The sequence below is a fragment of the Ornithorhynchus anatinus genome, chromosome 3, assembly GCF_004115215.2.
Source record: "Ornithorhynchus anatinus isolate Pmale09 chromosome 3, mOrnAna1.pri.v4, whole genome shotgun sequence".
NCBI lineage: Eukaryota > Metazoa > Chordata > Mammalia > Monotremata > Ornithorhynchidae > Ornithorhynchus > Ornithorhynchus anatinus.
In genome coordinates, this window is record NC_041730.1 from 90354405 (window position 1) to 90376054 (window position 21650).

Sequence of the window (21650 nt, forward strand, 5' to 3'; positions counted from 1 at the left end):
CATCATTGTTATTAATAAAAGAAATACACTCAACTCTACCAGAATGAGTGTTGCAATTAGATGTTTTGGGAAAGAAAGCACTGCATGTAATCAAGCCGTGATTCCCTTCCCTCAGGGGTGATGTGTTCTAAGCCGTCTGTGCCCGAAGGCCTCACCATTTCCCCATACAAAAAGCAGTATCAAGTGGGAGACTCCGTCCAGCTGGTGTGCCCTCCCGGTTTCCTTATCACGGACCTGAAGAGGTACACCTGTGGGAAGAAGCTGACCTGGGAGCCCCCTGTCTCCAGCTCCATCTCCTGTGAACCAGGTAAGAGCGTACGCCAGAAACGGGCTTCCTGCCAGGCCGGATTCCAACGGTGTGATTGTCCTCGAGAGGGAGAGACAGAGAGTTTCTTCCCGTGTGCACGTCAGTCTTAATGTCTGTTTCCCCTTCTAGAATAGAAGCTCGTTGTCGGCAGTCAGTCAGTTGCATTTATTGAGCACTTACTGTATGCAGAGCACTATGCTAAGCGCTTGGGAGTGTACAATAAAAGAATAAACAGGCACATTCCCTGCCCACAACGAGCTCCCTGTCTGGGAATGTGTGTACCGTCTCTGTCGTAGCCACTGCTCCCGAAGGTTTAGTACAGGGCTCTGTGTAAATGCTCTGTACATACCACTGATGATGTTGATGATGGTGGTGGTGGAAGTATGTTTCCTATCAGTGAGCTCCAGGGACCGCTAGTGACCGGGGCTGCCAGCAGCAGTGTGGCCTGGAGGATAGAGTATGGGCCTGGGGGGGTCAGGAGGACCTGGATTCTAATCCTGGCTCTGCCACCTCTCTGCTGTGTGATCTTGAGCAAGTCACTTCACTTCTCCGTGCCTCACTTACCTCATCGGTAAAATGGGGATTAAGACTATGAGCCCCATGTGGGACAGGGACTGTGTCCAACTTGATGAGCTTGTATTTACCCCGGTGCTTCATACGGTGTCTTGCACGTAGTGTTTAACAAGTACCATAATTATGATTATTATTTGAAGGCAGAGGCCATCGGTTCTGTTTCCCTTACTAGTGTGTTCCTCTAAATGCCTCTTATATGCGTAATATGCTTTGAGAGGCTCTTGAGACCAAGAGGAAGCGAAGCGTGTGCAGGGGGTCGGGGTCGAAGGGTGGGTAGAACGCTTTTTGGTTCGGCCTAGATGATCAGAGTGAGTGGCTCTGCTTGGCCAGTGGACAGAAGAGCTAATTCGTCCTAATGTGGGAGTTCCATTTCCTGCCGCTTCTCCAGATTTCAACTTCCTGGCCCCCTCGACGTCCCCCCCGACCTCCCCAGGCACGTGACCCTCTGACAGACAGACCCTCCCGCCGTTTTCATTCCAGGAGCTATGGCCAGCGGGAAGGACGGTTGCGCACCCGGACAAAAGGCCGAGGGCTCCAAGTGCATCTGCATGTCTCCCAGAGAGGACTGTGGGTAAGGAGGGGTGCGGGCTCGAGAGTGGTGCTAGAGTCCGGTCGTGGCCCATCCACGGAGACAGTGGCCGGAGGAGGCTGGACTCGCGGAAGTCTCAGGGGGTTTCTGTCTCTGCTGGACGTGGCCGGGGTCAACACGGGCGCTCCCCTTGGCGGTTCTGAGTGAACACTGGGAATTCTGCTGCTGACCTCCTGGCAGCCTTGGGTTAGGATTTTTCTAGTACTCCCCTCCATTGACTTTCAGTCCTCCTCCTGCTCCTCCTCCTCCTCCTCTTTAGTATTTATTAACCACCATGCTGGGCACTGTCCTCATAGCAGTAGTAATGGTCACGACTTCTCTGTTCCTCAGTTACTTCATCTATAAGATGAGGATTAAGATCCTGAGTGAGTCCCCTGTGGGACAGGGACTGTGTCCAAGCTTATATCTTGTATCTATCCCGGCACTTAGAACGGGACTTGGCACATAGTGAGTGTTTAACCAATGCCGCCATTATTATTATTAATATTATTTATTGAGTGCTTGCTTTGAGCTGAGGTCCATCCAAATCTCTGGAGTGTAATAATAATAATAATAATGTTGGTATTTGTTAAGCGCTTACTATGTGCAGAGCACTGTTCTAAGCGCTGGGGTAGACACAGGGGAATCAGGTCGTCCCACATGGGGCTCACAGTCTTAATCCCCATTTTACAGATGAGGTAAATGAGGCACAGAGAAGTGAAGTGACTTGCCCACAGTCACACAGCTGACAAGTGGCAGAGCTGGGATTTGAACCCATGACCTCTGACTCCAAAGCCCGTGCTCTTTCCACTGAGCCAAATGCCTGCTATGGGCAGGGCACTATCCTGGGTGCCTGAAAGAGTGTGGAATGGAAGGAAAACACACAGTGTCTGCCCTTAAGGACCGTAACATAATAATCATCGTATCTGTTAAGCACTTGCTATGTGTCAAGCACTGTTCTAAGCACTGGGGAAGATACAAGTTAATCAGGTTGGACACAGTCCCCTGTCCCACAATGGGACTCGCAGTCTAAGTTGGAGGGAGAACAGGTTTTGAATCTCCATTATACAGTTGAGGAAACTGAGGCCCAGAGAAGTGAAGTGACTTGCCCAAGTTCACCCAGGAAGCAAGTAGCAGAGCCGAGATTAGAACCCAGGTCCTAGATAAGGACAGAGAAGCCTCGCGGCTTCGTGGTTGGAGCACGGGCCGGGGAGACAGAAGAACCTGGGTTCTAATCCCGGTTCTGCCACTTGTTGCTGTGTGACCTCGGGCAAGTCATGTCACTTCTCCGGACCTCAGTTACCTCATCCGTAAAATAGGGATTTAAGACCGAGAGCCCCATGTGCGATAGGGACTGGGTCCAACCTGATTAGCTTGTTTCTACCTCGGTACTAGTACAGTGCTTGGCACATAGTAAGCGATTAGCAAATACCATAAAAAGAGACCTCTGACTCCCACGCCTGTGCTTTTCATTCATTCATTCAATCGTATTTATTTTGTGCTTACAGTGTGCAGAGCACTTTACTAAGCTCTTGGAAGAGTACACTATAAGAATAAACAGACACATTCCCTGCCCTCAACGAGCTTACAGTCTAGAAGGGGAGACAGACATGAATATAAATAAATCAAAGTCATTTATGGATCTAAGTTCTGTGGGGCAGGGAGAGGAGATGAATAAAGGGAGCAAATTGCTGATGTTAAGCAATACTACTTGAAGGGTCCCTTCTCCCCTTCCGGCCTCTCCCCTTCATTTCTCTGGATGACACCGTTGGCCTTTCTCTCCCAGAAGCCGCGACTCAGAAGATCTCTGCGTGTTGGACGCGTCCTCCGGCCGATACGTTACAAAAACCAGCTGTCAGTTCTTGGCGGAAAGATGCAGGAACGAACAACAGATCCACTTCCTGCTCCCCGGGCCCTGTGAGGAGGGTCCTCAGCTGCAGTGGGCTATGGAGAGGACAAAACTGTCGCTGAGAAGCACGAAGAAGGAGCCGTGTGGCTATAACATGTGCTATGACTGGGAATGGTGCTCAGGTGAGATTCTTTTCCTGCCAAGGTTTCATTAGCCTGCCTGTCCTCTAGACTGGAAGCTCACTGTGGGCAGGGAGTGGGTCTGTTATATCCTTCAGTTGTAGTCTCCCATTCATTCATTCAATTGTATTTATTGAGGGCTTTCTATGTGCGGAGCAGTCTACTAAGCAATTGGAATGTACAGTTTGGCAACGGATAGAAACAATCCCTGCCCAACAATGGGCTCACAGTCTAAACGGGGGAGACAGACAATAAAACAAAACAAGTAGTCAGTTACTGTCAAAACCAGTAACAATAATAATAATGTTATTTGTTAAGCGCTACTGCATGCCAGGCGCTTTTCTAAGCGCCGGGATCGATACAGGCTAATCAGGTTGGACACAGTCCTGGTCCCCGTAGGGCTCATAGTCTTCACCCCCATTTTACAGATGAGGATACTGAGGCACAAAGAAGTCAAGTGACAGCAGACAAATGGCAGAGCCGGGATTGGAACCCATGACCTTCTGACTCCCAGGCCCCTACTCTACCCACTAGGTCACGCTGCGTCACAGTAAACACTCAATAGAGAGATACCATTGATTCATTGATTTATTATTGTTTTATGGTATTTGCTAAGTGCTTACTATATGTCAGACACTATTTCTTAAGCGCTTACTATGTGCCAGCTCCTGTACTAAGTATTGGGGTAGATATAAGCTAATCACGTTGGACCCAATCCTTCTCCCACGGCACATAATGACCACCTAACAAATACCACAATTATTATTATTCTTATTTGGTGACAGATGAATGGTGTGGATTGAAAGACAGGACAACATCACGATTATGGGTTTGTGAGAGAGGGAAGATGGTAGTTTTGTCTACAGTTAGGAGAAGGTGTGGAAAAGGACAGGGCTTGGCTGAGAAGATGAACACTGTGGTTTTTGGACATTGGCTAGGGCTCTGAGTTGTCACTTATCCCTTTCATTCATCTTTTTTATGGTACTCATTGAGCGCTTACTATGTCAAACACATTTCTAAGCACTGAGGTAGATACAGGTTTGCCGGGTTGGGTGCAGTCCCTGTCCCACAGTGGGCTCACAGTCTAAATTGGAGGGAGGAGAATTTAATCTCCATTTTACAGTTGAGGAACTGAGGCACAGATGACTCAGTGGAAAGAGCACGGGCTTGGGAGTCAGAGGTCATGGGTTCGAATCCCCGCTCTGCCACTTGTCAGCTGTGTGACTGTGGGCAAGTCACTTAACTTCTCTTTGCCTCAGTTACCTCATCTGTAAAATGAGGGTTAACTGTGAGCCCCACGGGGGACAACCTGATGACCTTGTATCTACCCCAGCGCTTAGAACAGTGCTCTGCACATAGCGCTTAACAAATACCAACATTATCATTATTATTATTTTTAAAAGTTAAGCGACTTGCCCAAGGTCACACAGCAAGCAATTGGCAGAGCTGGAATTAGAACCCAGATCTTCTGACGGGTCTTTCCATTAGGCCACACCGCTTCTATGCTCTTTATACCCTTCTCTAGACTGTAAGCACCTCACGGGCAGGGACTGTGATAACCAACTCTACTGCACTGTACTCTCCCAGGAGTTTAGTACCCTGCTCTGCACACAGTAGGCATTCCATAAATACCGGTGATTGAAGTCCCAGTTTAATCTAAAATCCCAGTACTGTTTATCCTAAGAATAGAATTTACCAGAACCACTTGCCTTTTCTTCCCCAGTGAGCAAGAACCTGGAATAACGTTCCCTTAGGAGACACATCTATGACAGAAACTTAGTTACACACTGAAAGGCATACCCGAAGTGTTTCATTTAAGCTCATTTTGGGCGGGGAAAGTGTCTACCAACTCCATTGTATTGTTCTCTCCCAAGCAGTATATTACAGAGCTCTTCGCACAAAAAGCGCTCAGTAAATATCGTTGATTAATCATTTAAGAGTGGTATTGAGATGTAGGCAGAACTCCTAAGTGAGCACCTAAGAAATACACAACCCTGTATTAGTCAGGTGGGTGCCTATAACAAAAGTTGAAATCACAACTCGAGGAGCCCATGAGAAGCTTAAAATTTAGTGGATATCTGCAATGTTAATTTCATCATTTAGAGGGAAGTGTGGCCATCAAATCAATCAATCGGTGGTATTTATTGAGCATTTACTATGTGCAGAGCACTGTCCTAAGCCCTTGGGAGAGTACGACACAACAGAATTAGCAGTCACGATCCCTGCCCATCACGATCTTATATTTCGTTGAGACCACGGGATTTAAGCCCTAACTGATATGTTTGTGGGAATATCGTGTGTGTTTACTATGTGCAGAGCACTGTTCTAAGTGCTTGGGAGAGTCCGATACAACAGAATCAGCGGAAATGTTCCCTGCCATAACGAGCCAACTGTTCAGACCACAGGATTTAAGCCCTTATTAATATGTTTGTGGGAATAATGTGTGGTCATCACTGGACAACTTTGTTATTAATGGGAACCTAATGATAACGGTAATGAGTTTTCTTGTAAATTGGTGCAGTGTTTCTTGGCAGGCTGAGCAAAACAGACATTGCTGCCAGGAAAACAGTGACAGACGGGCAGAGAGAGCAAGAGTCGGAGAGAGAGAAAGAAACTTAGTATAGATTAGCTGGAAATTTAAAAAACAAAGAAGGGCAGAAGTATTCGAATAGCTGACCATTCTTCTTCATTCATTCAATTGTATTTATTGAGCACTTACTGTGTGCAAAGCACTGTCTCCCCAAATTGAATCTGGCCAAAATTGGAGGGAGATGTTTCTCTTTCCCAGTCCCTTGCACTTAGATTCCCCCCCATTAATAATAATAATAATAATAATGATAATTGTGGTATTTGCTAAGCACTTACTACGTGTCAAGCACTATTCTAAGCTCTGGGGTATATACAAGGTAATCAGGTTGGACATAGTCCATGTCCGTCATGGGGCTCTCGATCTTGATCCCCATTTTATAGATGAGGTAAATGAGACCCAGAGAAGTGGAATGACTCGCCCGAGCTCACACAGTAGACACGTGACAGAGCCGGAATTAGAACCCGTGACTTCTGACTCTCAGGCCCGGGCTCTTTCCACTAGGCCATGCTGCTTCCCTGATTCACCACTCCCTCAGCCCCACAGCACTCATATCCATATCCGGAATATATTTATTTATATTCATGTCTGTTTCCTCTTCTAGACTATAAAGTCACTGTAGGCAGGGATCGGGTCTACCCACTCTGTTCTATTGTTCACTCTCCCCAGCGCTTAGTGCAGTGTTCTGCAGTAAACACTTAATAAATGTGACTGATTGACTGACTGACCGCCAACCGCTACCCCCACCGAAGCTGTTCTGCTGTACAACTCTGACACTGAGCAAGTCAGTGAACCTCGCTGGTCCTCAGTTTCCCCCTCTGTAAAATGGGGAATCCTAGTTCCTGGGCTTCCCCTACCTCCTGGGAGATGATTGATGTGAAAGTGTTTTGTGGAGGGGCCGGGAGGGGTGTTATTTAAAAGGGTGTATTGTTCTCTCCCAAGCACTTTAGCACAGTGCTCTTCACACACAAAGTGCTACAGATCCATCATTTAATACTGGGGTTGATTAGAGTAGTATTGTGATGTAGGCCGAGCTCTAAGCGAGCATCTAAGAAATACACACCACTGTATTAGTCTGGAAGCATAAAACAAAAGTTGAAGACACACCTTTAGCACTGTGTGCGATCTCTCTCGTTGCAGACGCCGTGTCCATGTGCTCCTGCCTGATCCCCAGCCAGTGTCCCCAGGACGGGTCTCCGGTGTTCTGCGTCCAGGCAGGCTCGGCCAAGAGGAAGAGAAGTCTGAATCTCTGTGAGCTGGGGGCCCTGAAGTGCGCCCAGATGGAGGTCGAAGAGCTGCACCCTGGACGGTGTCTCTAACGGAGCTTGGCACAGAAGAAACCAACCGCCTCTCAGGCTCCTGAGCCCCTGGTTGGCCCATTTCTTGGCAAGCGAAGTGAGCCGACTTGTCTAGACCCTAAGGAAAAAGTTCTTACAAGACCTTAGCATGATTCAAGGACTTTCTGGCTTCTTGGCACGGGGCACCCCACCCTTATGCCACCTTCAATTTTGGCCATGGAACACCAAGGGGTGAGTGGGGAGGGGAGTGCTGGCTCCCACTGAGGAGAGCTTAGTTGGCACAGCTGGAGTGAAAGAATCAATAATAATGACAGTTGGGGTGTTCATATTAACTTCCGTCTCCTCCTCTAGACTGTAAGCGCGTCGTGGGCAGCGAACGTGTCTGCTAATTCTGTTGTACTCTCCCAATCGCTTAGTACAGTGTCCCGCACATAGTGAGTGCTCAATAAACATGATTGATTAATTGATTGGTTAACTACTAAAGATTTACTATGTGCCAAGCACTGTATTCAGTGCTGGTGAAGATACAAGATAAACAAGTTGGACACAGTCCCCGTCCCACTTGAGGTGAAACATTCTATGTAGGAGGAAGAACAGGTATTGAATCATCACTTTACAGATGAGGAAACTGAGGCACAGAGAAGTCTCGCAGCAGACAAGTGGCATAACCTGGATAATAACCTGGGTCCTCTGACAGCCAAGCCCATATTCTTCCTACTGGGCCACACTGCGTCTCCGGATACACAGCGCTGGTAGACACCGGAGCTGAGATCTTTCTTCACTCATCAAGGGGCAGCCAACTTCGGAGGGAAAAGAAATCTCCATTTCATTCACTACACTGTGGCCTAATGGGTAGAGCATAGGTCTGGGAGTCAGAAGGACAGGGGTCTAATCCTGACTCTGCCACTTGTCTGCTATGAGAGCTTGGGCAAGTGACTTCACTTCTCTGGGCCTCAGTGACCTCATCTGTAAAATGAGGATTAGGAATGTGAACCCAATGGAGACAGGGACTGTGTCCAACCCATCCAACCCACTCATGTTGTATCTACTGCAGCGCTTAGTACGGTGCCTAGGATATAGTAAGTGCTTAACAAATAAGACAATTATTCTTATCGTTATTTTTAGCTTCAGCTTCCCTTGTCTTTTCTCTCCTTTTCTTCACCGATGCATCTCACGGCTGAGTAGAGATGGTCCCTTCTCAAGAGAGGGTGACGAATAGGGCTTAGTGGAAAGAGCACAGTCCTGGAAGCCAGGAAACCTGCTTTCTAACCCCAGCTCCTCCCCTGCCAGGCTCTGTGACCTTGGGCCCATCACTCAACCTCTCCGGGCCTCTATTTCCACGTCCGTAAAACGTCGATAATAAGAAAAACTACCTGACAGTGTCGTGAGGGCAGACCGGGATCCCTGAAAGCCCTCCAGGAAAAGGAAAGTTCTCTGCAAATTTAAGATGTTATTAGTCAAGAGAAGGTTACATTTCCATGAGAGAACACTAGAGATTAAAGTTGTGGAGTTAAACAGAATTCTGGAAAGTAGGCCGGTGGTGAACATGATCTCCTGGATTGACTGATGCACACCCCGCTCCACAGAGAAAAAGATGTTATTAACTGTTCTGGGATTTTTCTTTGCCGTTTTCTCCCCTCTGCATTCCTCTACTGGGAGGCTCTGGTTTCCTGGGAAGGGTGAGGCTTCTTGGTGGTTTGTATGTGATGACTTTTCACCCTCCTTGAGAGGAAGAGGTATCTTGTGATAAAATAAAATGGGATGAAGCACATGTATGCCTTTTAGTTGGTCTGTCCTAGTTGCTTGCATTTAGTTATCCATTTTTAAGCTAGTTATTTTTTTCAGGAATTCTAGTAGTAGTAATTATTGAGCATTTAGTGGGTCTGTTGCACTAAACTAAAGCCTGGTGAAAGTACAATGTAAACACAAACCTCAGTCCCTGCCCACAAAGAGCTTCCACTCTAATGATACTAACGCCTTGTTCTTTTACCGGTTTAGCTACAAAATGTTTCATGCCGTATGCTTAGGCCATATCCATTTTCAAATTGGGTAAATCACCCTCCATTTCTGTGGCATATTCAACATAATAATGGTATTTAGTAAGCACTGAGTATGTCAAGCATTATGCTAAGCACTAGGGTAGGCACAAGATATTTGGTTGCAATATAGTCCTTGTCCCACATGGACACTCTTTTTTTTTTTGATTTGTTAAGCACTTACTATGTGTCAGGCGCTGGTCTAAGCATTGGGGTAGATACAAGCTAATCTGGTTGGACACAATTCCTCTCCCAAATAGGGCTCCCAATCTCAATTCCCATTTCACAGCTGAGGTAGCTGAGGCACAGAGAAGTGAAGTACAAGCTCACTGTTGGGCAGGGATTGTCTCTAAGTTGCCAAATTGTACATTCCAAGTGCTTAGTACAGTGCTCTGCACACAGTAAGTGCTCAATAAATGTGATTGAATGAATGAATAAATGAATGAATGAATGAAGTGACTTGCCCGAGGTCACACAACAGACAAGTGGCAGAGCGACAATTATTCACTCATTCATTCAATCGTATTTATTGAGCGTTTACTGTGTGCTGAGCATTATACTGAGCACTTGGAAAGTACAATTCAGCAACTAATCAAGAAAGCCCCCACCCGCAATGGGCTCACAGTCTAGAAGGGGGGAGATAGGCATCAAAACAGGTAAACAGGAATCTATAGCATCAATATAAAGAAATAGAATTATAGACATATGCACATCATTAATATAAATAAATAGAATTATAAATATGTACATATATGCAGTTGCGGGGGAAGGAAGGGGGTAGAGCAAAGAGAGCGAGTTGGGGTGATGGAGAGAGGAGGAGGAGGAGAGGAGAAGGGGGGCTTAGTCTGGGAAGGCCTACTGGAGGAGGTGAGCCTTCAGTAGGGTTTTGAGGGGGGGAGGTGTGATTGTTTGGCAGATTCTCTGACGGTGGGACAGGTGAGAATGAGGCACAGTGAGAATGGTTAGCGGCACCAGAGGAGCAGAGTGTGTGGGTTGGGCTATAGGAGAGAAGGGAGGTGAGGTAGGAGGGGGCAAGGTGATGGAGACCTTTGAAGCCAATAGTGAGGAGTTTCTGCTTGATATGGAGGTTGATAGGCAACCACTGGAGATTTCTGAGGAGGGTGGTGACATGCCCAGAGCTTTTCTGTAGAAAGATGATCTGGGCAGCAGAGTAAATAGAGTGAAGTACAGACTGAAGTGGAGAGAGACAGGAGTTTAGGAGATAAGATTAGAAGCCAGGTCCTTCTGACTCCCAGGACCGTGCTCTATCCACTAGGCCACGTTACTTCTCATCTAAGAGGGAAGGAGATTTAAAAGTTGATTTAATAATAATAATAATTTATAAGAAACATAGCTGTGTTTAGTTTCTAACTTGCCATTCCTAGCATGGGAATTTCATCAGCGGCAGCTGATAAAATCAATGCATGACTAGCAACCCTCTTTCCCTCCAAGCACTCTTTGTCTTGCTGGCATTGACAGTACACTTTTCTCATCTCTGCTTCCACTGGTGGAGCTGGGATGAGGATCCAGGCTTCCGGGCTCCTGACCCAGTCCTGTGTGCTTGTCACTAACTCTTACTTCACTCCAAACCCTTTCAAATCTCCGTCGCTCTGGGTGGTTGAGGGCAATGAGGAATAGCTGTAGGTATGCATGTGTGACCAGATGCGACTCCATTTGTTTGTGAGCAGGATTGTGTGTGTTTGTATTAGCGGGTGAATAGATGCGACGATATTTATGTGTGACCTTGATTGTGTGTACGTGTTTAGATGCCTATGTATATAAGAATGTGTGACTTTGTGCAGAGTGCCGTCCTGTGTATTGTACTGAACACCGGCTGTTTGCCGAGCACCAAACTGAGCACTTGTGAGAGTACAAGCTGTGGTAGAAAACACAAATCTTTTCCACCGAGGAGTTTACGCAGTACGAATTTTTTGGCTGCAATAACTGTGGGACCCAGGGAGACAGGGAACAATACCCAGTTGGATAAACCACTGCCTCTGCCCCTTGGCTGGCAGTTTCAGTGGGCCAGTTGCCAGTGTAATTATTTCAGCGTGCCAGCAAAGTTCAGCTCTCCAAGGGCCTGCCAAGTGGGAAAATTAAATTAGTAGGTGAGAACAGACGGGAATGAATAAACTATGTCAATTCCCTTTAGAAGCTGGAAGCCATCGAACTAAGGACAGGCAGTCTTTGGCCTCGGCTCTGTCCTGCTGCTCTGGTTGATCGGTGGCAGCTAGCTCTGTTTCTGGGACCACTGTCCACAATTACGGAAGCCAGAGCGAGCTCAGAGAGCCATGGGGGCGGCAGAATTGCTTACGGAGGGGTTGGCTTTCATTTGGTCGGTTGTCCATCGAAACCTCAGTTGCTCAACGGTACCAGTTTCATTTAAGTAGATGAGAAAGTTGAACATCTGCTAGGGTTCCCGAAATAACACACAGCAGGGCTTGCGGTGCCTGGATGCTTCAGAGGCCTGTGGACGCATTCGTTTGAAATGTTGGGCACGTCGATCTTCAGAAATGGAGAGGCCGGAATTGGGTCCGAACGCTCTCTTGTTTTTCGGAGATGAAAATGACAAATCAAAGTCCTGCACACGTGGAGTTAGCCGGTTCTATCCTGGCCTGACTCCATCTCTGCAGATACTGGATTCATTCATTCAATCATATTTACTGAGCACTTACTGTGTGCAGAGATAAGATCTCCCTGAGGCAGGGCTGACTTGCAGAGGGGATATGGTCCCTTTAAATGGCCAGGTGATAATAATAATAATTTAATAGTTTTAGTATTTGTTAAGTGCTTACTATGTGCCAAGCACTGTTTTAAGCACTGGGTAGATACAAGATAATCAGGTTGTCCCACATGGGGCTCGCAGTCTTAATCCCCATTTTCTAGATGAGGTAACTGAGGCACAGAGAGGTGATGTGGCTTGACCAAGGTCATACAGCAGACAAGTGACAGAGACAGGATTAGAACCTAAGACCTCTGACTCCCAGGTCCGGGCTCTTTCCAGTGAGCCACGCTGTTTCTCTGATGATGTTGGCTGCTTCCCGCTAAATTGCAAGCTCCATATGGGCAGAAATTTATTTCTATTAATGTCTGTCTCCCACTTTAGGCTGTAAACTCGTGTGGGCAAGGAATGTGTCTGTTATATTGTTATATTGTACTCTCCCAAGTGCTTAGTACAGTGCTCTGCACAAGGTAAGTGCTCAAGAAATGCGATTAACTGACTCACTAACCTACGTTTTTTATCACACTCTCCTAAGCACTTAGTTCAGTCCTCTGTACACAATAAGTGCTCCACAAATACCATTTTCCAGCTTCCCACTAGCCCCTGGTCAACAACAGCTATTGATAAATGGGATCATTTCTTGTATTTTACAACATGGCCACCATGAGAAGCCTAGTGGAAAGAGCACAGGCCTGGGAGGCAGAGGACCTGAGTGCTAATCCCAACTCTGCCCCATGTTAGCTGTGTGACCTTGGGCACATCACTTCACTTCTCTGTGCCCCAGTTACTCCATCTGTAAAATAAGAATTAAATCCTACCTCTCCTACTTAGCCTGTGAGCCCCATGTTGGACAGGGACTGATTAATTTGGATGTACCCAGTTCATAGTGCTTGGTACCTAGTAAGTACTTAACAAGTCCCAAAATTATTCTTATTATTATCAACTCTTATAGTGTACTCTCCCATGTACTTAGTTTGGGGCTCTGCCCACAGTAAGCGCTCAATAAATGCGACCGATGGGTCGATTGATTTGTTCCGATTCCCTCTGCTGAAACTGAACGGAGACATCAGACTTAAAGATATTACAGTAGGCAGAGCGTGATGCCGTCAGGAATTCAGGAGAATCGGGGAATTGGAGCCAAACCAGCAGGAGTGGAGCTTCCCGACCTGGGCCCCTTGGGAGAAGGTGGAGGGAAGCAGGGCAAGAGGAGCAGCACAGCATAGTGGAGAGAGCATGGGGCTGGGAGTCAGAAGGTCATGGGTTCTAATTCTGGTTCTGTCACCTTGGGCGAATCACTTTACTTCTCTGGGCCTCAGTTCCCTCATCTGTAAAATGGGGATGGAGTCTGGTGAGCCCCATGCGGGACAGGGACTGGGACCAACCTGTTTAACTTGTATCTACCCTAGAGTTTATCACAGTGCTTGGCACATAGTAAGTACTTAACAAGTATTGTTGTTATTATTATATGCATTGAATAGCCTCGCTGAACCCTCGACCAGCACCTCAACCTACTCTTCCCCTCTATTACTTGTTAGCTGTGGTGATTTCTTTGGCCTCCCTAGTAATTTGGCGGTGTCAGGTTCTGATTCCGAAGCTGTTCTGATGGTGATTCCAAGCCACGGGCCCATGACAGCTGGCCTGTCAGAGTTATCGCGGAGGAACCTGAGGAAATTCCAGACCTCCGGTTGTCTTCACACACAGGGAACGGGAACACTTGAGTTTAGGTGAGTTCTAGCGGCCCCAGGGGGTAGGTAGTACATCTGTGCAAACACAGTTGTCTTCATTGTAGCCGATTCGTCGAGACGCTAGAGTCTGCAGAGAGGACCTTTTCTACCTTTAGATTCAGCTTAAAAACACCCAATTTGACTAATTAGCCTGATATTTGGGGTTCAAGTAGGTACTGTACAATAACTTCAGTCCTCCTCCCTAATATTCAAAGCTCTCCATCATCTTGTCCCTTCTTACCTCACCTCCCTCCTCTCCTTCTCCAGCCCAGCCCGCACACTCCACTCCTCTGTCACCAGTAACCTCCTCATGGGCCTCATTCCCGCCCGTCTCGCCGTCGACCCCCGGCCCACGTCCCACCTCTGGCCCGGAACGTCCTCCCTCCTCACATCCGCCAAACTGGCACACTCATTTCCTCCAGGAGGCCTTCCAGGACGAAGCCCCCCTTTTCCTCTGCTTCCCCTCTCCTCCCCATCGCCCTGACTCACTCCCTTTTCTCTCCCCCCACCACAGCCCTTGTGTTTATAATTCTATTTATATTAATGATGTTTATCTATAATTCTATTTATATTGATGTTATTGTTGCCTATTTAGTTGTTTTGATGCCTGTCTCCACCCTTCTAGAATGTGAGCCCTTGGTGGGCAGGGATTGTCTCTATTAGTTGTTGAATTGTACTTTCCAAGCGCTTAGTACAGTGCTCCGCACACAGTAAGGACTCAATAAATACAATTGAATGAATGAATTTCATTGACGCTGTGCTAATCACTGGGGTAGACACAAGTTAATCAGGCCAGACCCACTTCCTGTCCTACATGGGGCACACAGTCTAAATAGGATGGAGCCGGATATTGAACCGCCATTTTACAGAAGAGGAAACCGAGGGCCAGAGAAGTAAAATAGCTTGTTCAAAGTCACACAGCAGACAAATGGCAGAGCCAGAATTAGAACCCGACTCCCAGGCCCATGCTCTTTCCACTAGGCTGCACTGCATATCGCGTTGATTTACCAATCGCTAAGGTTATAGAGACTGGATCGTTGTGACATGACTAAGTGGAAGAGGCGGGAAGAGGATGAGGAGAGAGAGAGAGAAAATTGATTCTAAGGAGAAGCTGCTATTTGTAAACTAATAGTTTGATTATACCCAGCAGCAGCAGCATAAGGAAAACCGGCGAGCCATGACTGATTTAAGAGATTTTTTTAAAAAAACGAAGCTGATTGTTGCTTTCACTTTATGTGTGTCCCCACTGGAAAACAATTCGACTTAAACCCAATTCCTGCACACTTGGTTATCCCGTGAGCTTATTAATATCATGCAGAGTTCTGTAGAACATCAAGAGAGAAGACAGGTTTGTCCTGTAGCAGAATGCCTGAATGCTTTCTCTTTGTTCGAGTTCTGGAAATGCTATTCAATAAAAGGAAAAAAAAATACTATAAATTCAGCATCCCAGAAAGCAAAAAAAAATCAGATTAAACTACAATAAGATTCAAACACTTCTGAAGCAGTATAATGACCTGAAGACATCTAAATCGATATCGGTCATAATCCAGTTAACGTTTTCAAGAATTTTTCCTTTATCCTCTTTCATTTCTATTGAAGTAGAAAACTTTCTGTTATACTTTTTTTTTCTCTTAACAAGATGTTGCCTATTTGGCAACATCGATTTGCTTCCCTCTTTGGATTGAAAATCCAATTTCTGTGTCTAGCTTTATTGAACAACCCTGTCAGCTGGATTTTGCCTAAACATATTCCCTTATTAGTATTTAATAATAATAATAATAATGTTGGTATTTGTTAAGCGCTTACTATGTGCAGAGCACTGTTCTAAGTGCTGGGGATAGATACAGGTAATCAGGCTGTCCCACGTGGAGCTCACAGTCTTCATCCCCATTTTACAGATGAGGGAACTGAGGCTCAGGGAAGTTATTCATTCATTCATTCAATAGTATTTATTGAGCGCTTACTATGTGCAGAGCACTGTACTAAGAGCTTGGGATGAACAAGTTGGCAACAGATAGAGACGGTCCCTGCCGTTTGACGGGCTAAGTTAAGTGACTTGTCCACAGTCACACAGCTGACAAGTGGCAGAGCTGGGATTCGAACCCATGACCTTTGACTCTCAAGCCCATGCTCTTTCCACGGAGCCATGCTGTTTCTCTACACGTGATTGCACACCCAGTAAGGCTAGACACACACAAAGACAAGCACGTTTGTATACCCACTGAGGCTGGGGACACACCCACCCACATGCACATGCTTGCACACTCATGGACCCACAAAAATACCCACACACACACAGCCCTGAGCCAGGAGACACAAAGGGACAGTCTGGAGCCAATCAGGTCCCCCTGAGCTGAGGCAGAGGACAGGAGGGCACCCCATCCCAGGGCCCGGGGTAAAATGCCCAACTTCCAATTGCCTGCCGACCCCCATGCTCCAAACTTCCAGCGTGGGACACGATGGGCCGGCCACAAAGGAGAGAGGCAGTGTGGTCCAGTGGAAAGAGACCGGGCCAGGGAGCTGGAGGGCCTGGATTCTAAATCCAGCTCTGCCATCTACTGTTGGGTAACCTGGGGCAAGTCACTTCACTTCTCGGTGCCTCAGTTCCCTCATCTGTAAAATGGGGATTGAGACCGTGAGCCCTTTGTGGGCCAGGGACTCTGCCCAACCTGACTACCTTGTATCTACCCTAGCACTTATCACAGTGCCTGGTGCATAGTAAGTGCTTAACAAATATCAAATATCTCCACCAAAAGAGAGTTTACTTGCAGTCTAGAGGAGCCCAGAGCATCCCAAAGTAGAGGGCCCGGGCGGTCTTTCCCCACGATTGCCAGCCAGAAGCAGGACCAGGATGAAAATCCTCATCTGCTTGTAGATCCTCGCGCTCAAGGAAGTCGGCTTGGCTTTCTTGTCTTTGCTGGTATGTATTAAGCACTTCATATCAGTCGATCGACCAATTAATCAATCAGTGGTTTTTAGTGAATGCTTACTAAGTGCAGAGCACTGTAGTGTTTCGGGGAGTGCAACAATAGAATTAGCAGATCTATTAACATGTATCAAGCACTGTTTGAAGCCCTGGGGTAGATATTAGGTAATCGAGTTGAACACAGTCCCTCTCCCACCTGGGACTCACAGTACAAATCAGAGGGAGGAGGATTTAATCCCCATTTTCCAGATGAGATTACTGAGGCACAGAGAAGTTGAGTGGCTTGACCACGGTCATAGAGCAAACAAGAGACAGAAATGGGATTAGAACTCAGCTCCTCTGACTCCCAGTCGGATGCTGTTTCCATCAGGCCACTTTGCTTTACAGCAATCTCCATCTTTATCAATGGCATTTATTGAGCACTTATTCAATAGTATTCATTGAGCGCTTACTATGTGCAGAGCACCGTACTAAGCGCTTGGGATGAACAAGTCGGCAACAGATAGAGACGGTCCCTGCCGTTTGACGGGCTCACGGTCTGATCGGGGGAGACGGACGGACGAGAACGATGGCGATGAATAGAGTCGAGGGGAAGAACGTCTCGTGAAAACGATGGCAACTAAATAGAATCGAGGCGATGTACAATTCATTAACTGTGTGCAGAGCACTGTACTAAGCACCTGGGACCGTACAATACAACAGAGTTGCCCAGAATGAGTTTTCAGCCTAGAGGATGCCTGAATACAGAAGCCTGTATTTCTTTCTTCCCTTGTGCATTCAGCTGAGCATCTCCGTCTCTATTCCAAGAACTAAGGAAACTTCTGGAAGTTCCACAGACGCTTCTCCTCTTCTTCCCCCGGTAACCCGGGTTGACCAACACTCTCTGAACATCTCACAAACTGTCACTGAGGTCCACCCTTTTCAATCTGAAAGTCTTAGCAGGCAGATGATGTTGGCCCATTCGTGGCTGATGTCGGCAAAGTACCTTGATCATCTTTGATAAAGGCATTTTATAAATGTAAGCGACCATTACCGGGATGAATAATCATGATAATGATCAGGTAGTGCATCTTCTTTGTAGGGAGATAGAAGACGGGCTGATAACATTTCTCCAGTTGGTCTTTAGTCGGCTGATTCTTCCTTAACTGAAGAATGAGGAGAGGCTGTATCTGACGGAAAAGAAACGGCCGAAATCGCCCGAAAAACAAGAGGCTGATGAGAGAGGGCTCTGTGCAGATCAAATCGTGAGATAGGGCTGGGGAAGCGAGAGGCCGGCACCCTGATTTATTTCTGCCACAAAGAATGAATCTCATTAAACGTCTTGGCACAAACAAAGCTCCGGCGTCCTTCCTGAGAAAATTGCATTTGTGGCTTAAACAGATCTTTCTCGCTGTGGCTTGGCAATTGCGCCGGTGAAAGCAAGTTTGACACCTGGTCTTTTGCTAGGCAAGGGAAACATTGACCTGCCAGTCTCAGAGTCACAGCTGTTTCGAAGTAATTCGGAAAGCAGTTTCTGTGCTAATTTTAAATAGGAATGAGCCTCCAAAGAGCTCTCTACTAGAAGCTTGAGAGCGCACAAAGTAGAAGCACAATCGGTTGTGGGCAGGAAATTTGTTTACCGACACTGCGGCACTGTCCTCTCCCAAGTTTTTAGTACGGTGCTCTGAACGTGGTAAGTGTTCAATATATACTTTTGGTTGAATTCTAGGAGCTGTTAATCTAATGTGGCAGATTGGGCACGTAAATATGGTGGGAGGAAAAGATATAACAGGTAACAAGAAAACTCTACAAAAGAGGACCCCAGTTCTTTTATAATGTGGGAGTTGCTCTTGTGTAGATTTCTGCGACAGAGAAAATTCACCTCACTGACCTAAATCCAGTGCCCCACACATCAATCATTTAATTAATCAATGGTATTTATTGAGTCCATGTCCCACACAGGGCTCATGGTCTTAATCCCCACTTTCCAGATGAGGTAACCGAAGCATAGAGGAAGTTAAATGACTTACCCAAGGTCACACAGCAGACAAGGGACAGGGCTAGGATTAGAGCCCAGGTCCTTCTGACTCCCAGGCCTGTGCTCCGCCAAACTAACTGTCTTACCCTCTTCAAAGCTCTCCTGAGAGCTCACCTCCTCCAGGAGGCCTTCCCACACTGAGCCCTCCCTTTCCCTCTGCCCCCCTCCCCGTTCCCCCTCCTCCCTCCCTCTGCTCTACCCCTTCCCTTCCCCACAGCACTTGTGTAATATACGTTATTTATTACTCCATTTTATTAATGATGTGTAGATCTGTACGATTCCATTTATCTATTTTGAGGGTATTGATGCCTGACGACTTGTTTTCTTTTGCTGCCCGTCTCCCCTTTTCAGACTGCGAGCCCGGCGGTGGGCAGGGATCGTCTCTATCTCTTGCCAAATTGTACATTCCAAGCACTTAGTCCAGTGCTCTGCGCACGGTAAGTGCTCAGATACGACTGAATCAATGAATGCTCTATCCACCAGGCCAGGTTTTCATCAGTCACATTCGTTTAGACTGTAAGCCCGTCGATGGGCAGGGATTGTCTCTATCTGTTGCCGAATTGTACATTCCAAGCGCTTAGTACAGTGCTGTGCACATAAGTGCTCAATAAATACTAGTGAATGAATATTGAATGCTTACTGTGTGCAAAGCACTGTACTAGATGCTTGAGCGGTGTACTAAGCGCTCGATGTATTCTTACTAATATCACCGTTAGGATCTGGGGGCTTGAGGGGTGACCACTTTGGAGGTGAGAAGAGGTTGGGGTGGGAGAGTAGGGGAGCCGGAAGTGGCAGGCAGGGGGAAAAGAAGAAAGGCAATCGCCGATAGGATGACTTTCTGACCCTGTAGACCATCCTGATTGGCTGCCGGCTGTTGCCCCACTGTCTCCATTGGCGGGATCTGCCCCTGTCCGGCGCCCCTTACAGGTCATGCCTCTCTAGGGCAAACTGTGGCCCGTTGGACTGTTAGCAGCCACATCATCATCATCATCATCATCAGCGGCAGCAGCGGCTGGCCAGGAGCACCGGATCCCCCCCCTCCAGCTCAGGGTCCATCCCTTCCGGGCCATCTTCAGGCCGCCCCTAGCCCCTTCCCACTGTCCTCAGCAGGCCCACCGGTGGGTGAGGACCGGACCCTGCCAGAGCCGTTGGTGAGAAACCTGCCAGTTCCCTTCTGTTTCCTCTGATTTAACTGTTTCCCAGTTGGGCCGTAGGGGGACGACCAGCCAACCGGATGGATCCAGACTCCCTTCTGGAAGAATCCTTAGGTAAGAACCAGTTTTCTGGGGTGATCGGAGCTTGACCGAAGTCCGGCAAAAAGCCTCCAGGCCTTTAAAATACGTGTAGCAGGAGAGAGGATCTATCCACCCCTCTTTTCTCCCCCTCTGGTATAGGTTCAGGGTGTGAATTTATGGCTTACTGTGGTTCCCGAGGAGACCATCGCCACAGGGGAAGCGCAGGCCCCGGGGGCAGGTTTCTGGCTCCCCTCGAAGATGACTGCTGTCCAATTTTCTTTCCCGATGACTGCCGCCCTGCTTTTCTCAGAGATGAGTGCAATCCATCTTACCTCAAAAATGGCCGCTGCCTGGCTTCCCGCAGAGATGGCCGTCACCCGGTTTTTCTCAGAGATGACTGGCCTGGCTTCCCTAAAACACGTCTAGGGCCTGGCCTCCCTAGAAAATGCCTAGGACCTGGTTTCCCTAAAAAATGTCTATCGCCTGGCTTTCCTTAGAGAGGGCTGTGGCCCAGGTTCCTTCAAAAATGGCTGCCCCACAGCTTCCTTCGCAATGATTGGCACGCAGGTTCTCCTAGAGATTAGTGCCACCTGGCCTCTCAAAAATGGCTGCTTCCCAGCTTCCCTCAGGGATGGCTGTTGCCCGGCTTTGCTCAGAAATGGCCGTAGGCCGACTCCCTTCAGAAATGGCTGCCGCCCGGCTTCCCCACAAAGTGGCCACACCGCAGCCCTTTCTAACGACATTGGTGAGACAGGGGGCTGAGGCAGATTCTTGGAGCTGAAATGCCTGGGGTTCTTGGTCCAAGGGCAGTCGCGGCTCAGTGGAAAGAGCCCGGGCTTGGGAGTCGTCGGTCATGAGTTCTAATCCCGGCTCGGTCACTTGTCAGCTGTGTGACCTTGGGCAATTCACTTAACTTCTCTGGGCCTCGGTTCCCTCATCTGTAAAATGGGGATGAAGACTGTAAGCCCCACGTGGGACAACAAGGTGATCCCCCCTCCCCAGCACTTAAAACAGTGCTTTGCACATAATCAGCGCTTAACAAATGTCATTATTTATATTTATTTTTGTTTTTTTATGGCTGTGGAAGCAGGGTGGCCCACCACTCTGTTTTCCAATCGACAATATGGTTTTCACCTGGTTTGTCCCTTGCCTGGTACTGATAAAGTACAGATGTTCCCTCCATCCATCCCTCCCTTCTTCCTTCCCTCCCTGGGACCTCTCCAGAGTTGTGAGTTGATAAAATAATCAATAGTGTGATTATTTAAAATTTACTCATCTTTTACTAAAACTGAAATCTCCGTTGTGGTTAATGCTGGAATACTATCTGCTGGAGAAATGTTGCTTCTCAGCTGGCTTTAGAGAGAGAGGAATGGGTGCCCATGAACTAGATGAGATTTAACTGGAAGCAGCATGGCTCAGTGGAAAGAGCCCAGGCTTGGGAGTCGGAGGTCACGAGTTCGAATGCCGGCCCTGCCACTTGTCAGCTGTGTGCTCACTTCACTTCTCTGGGCCTCAGTTACCTCATCTGTAAAATGGGGATGAAGACTGTGAGCTCCACGTGGGACAACCTGATTACCCTGCATCTACCCAGCGCTTAGAACAGTGCTCTGCACATGGTAAGCGCTTAAC

At 47.5% G+C, this 21650-nt stretch overlaps 2 protein-coding genes across 5 annotated transcripts in view; both read left to right on the forward strand.

The window, feature by feature from the left end:
* C6 (complement C6) overlaps positions 1 to 7828 on the forward strand; it is a 59264-nt gene extending 51436 nt beyond the window's left edge. Inside the window, exons 15-18 of one of the 2 annotated variants that reach the window (XM_029059087.2) lie at positions 116 to 307; positions 1361 to 1451; positions 3238 to 3479; positions 7204 to 7828. In XM_029059087.2, coding sequence (XP_028914920.1) covers positions 116 to 307; positions 1361 to 1451; positions 3238 to 3479; positions 7204 to 7382 — 704 coding nt within the window. In that variant the 3' untranslated portion in view covers positions 7383 to 7828. Of the gene's footprint in view, positions 1 to 115; positions 308 to 1360; positions 1452 to 3234; positions 3480 to 7203 lie in introns of both variants that reach the window. The other variant, XM_029059086.2, reaches the window with a different exon arrangement.
* An 11909-nt stretch (positions 7829 to 19737) lies between these two features.
* MROH2B (maestro heat like repeat family member 2B) overlaps positions 19738 to 21650 on the forward strand; it is a 74404-nt gene continuing 72491 nt past the window's right edge. For all 3 annotated transcript variants that reach the window (XM_029058973.2, XM_039911528.1, XM_039911529.1), the window contains exon 1: positions 19738 to 20054. In XM_029058973.2, coding sequence (XP_028914806.1) covers positions 20021 to 20054 — 34 coding nt within the window. In that variant the 5' untranslated portion in view covers positions 19738 to 20020. The remainder of the gene's footprint in view (positions 20055 to 21650) is intronic.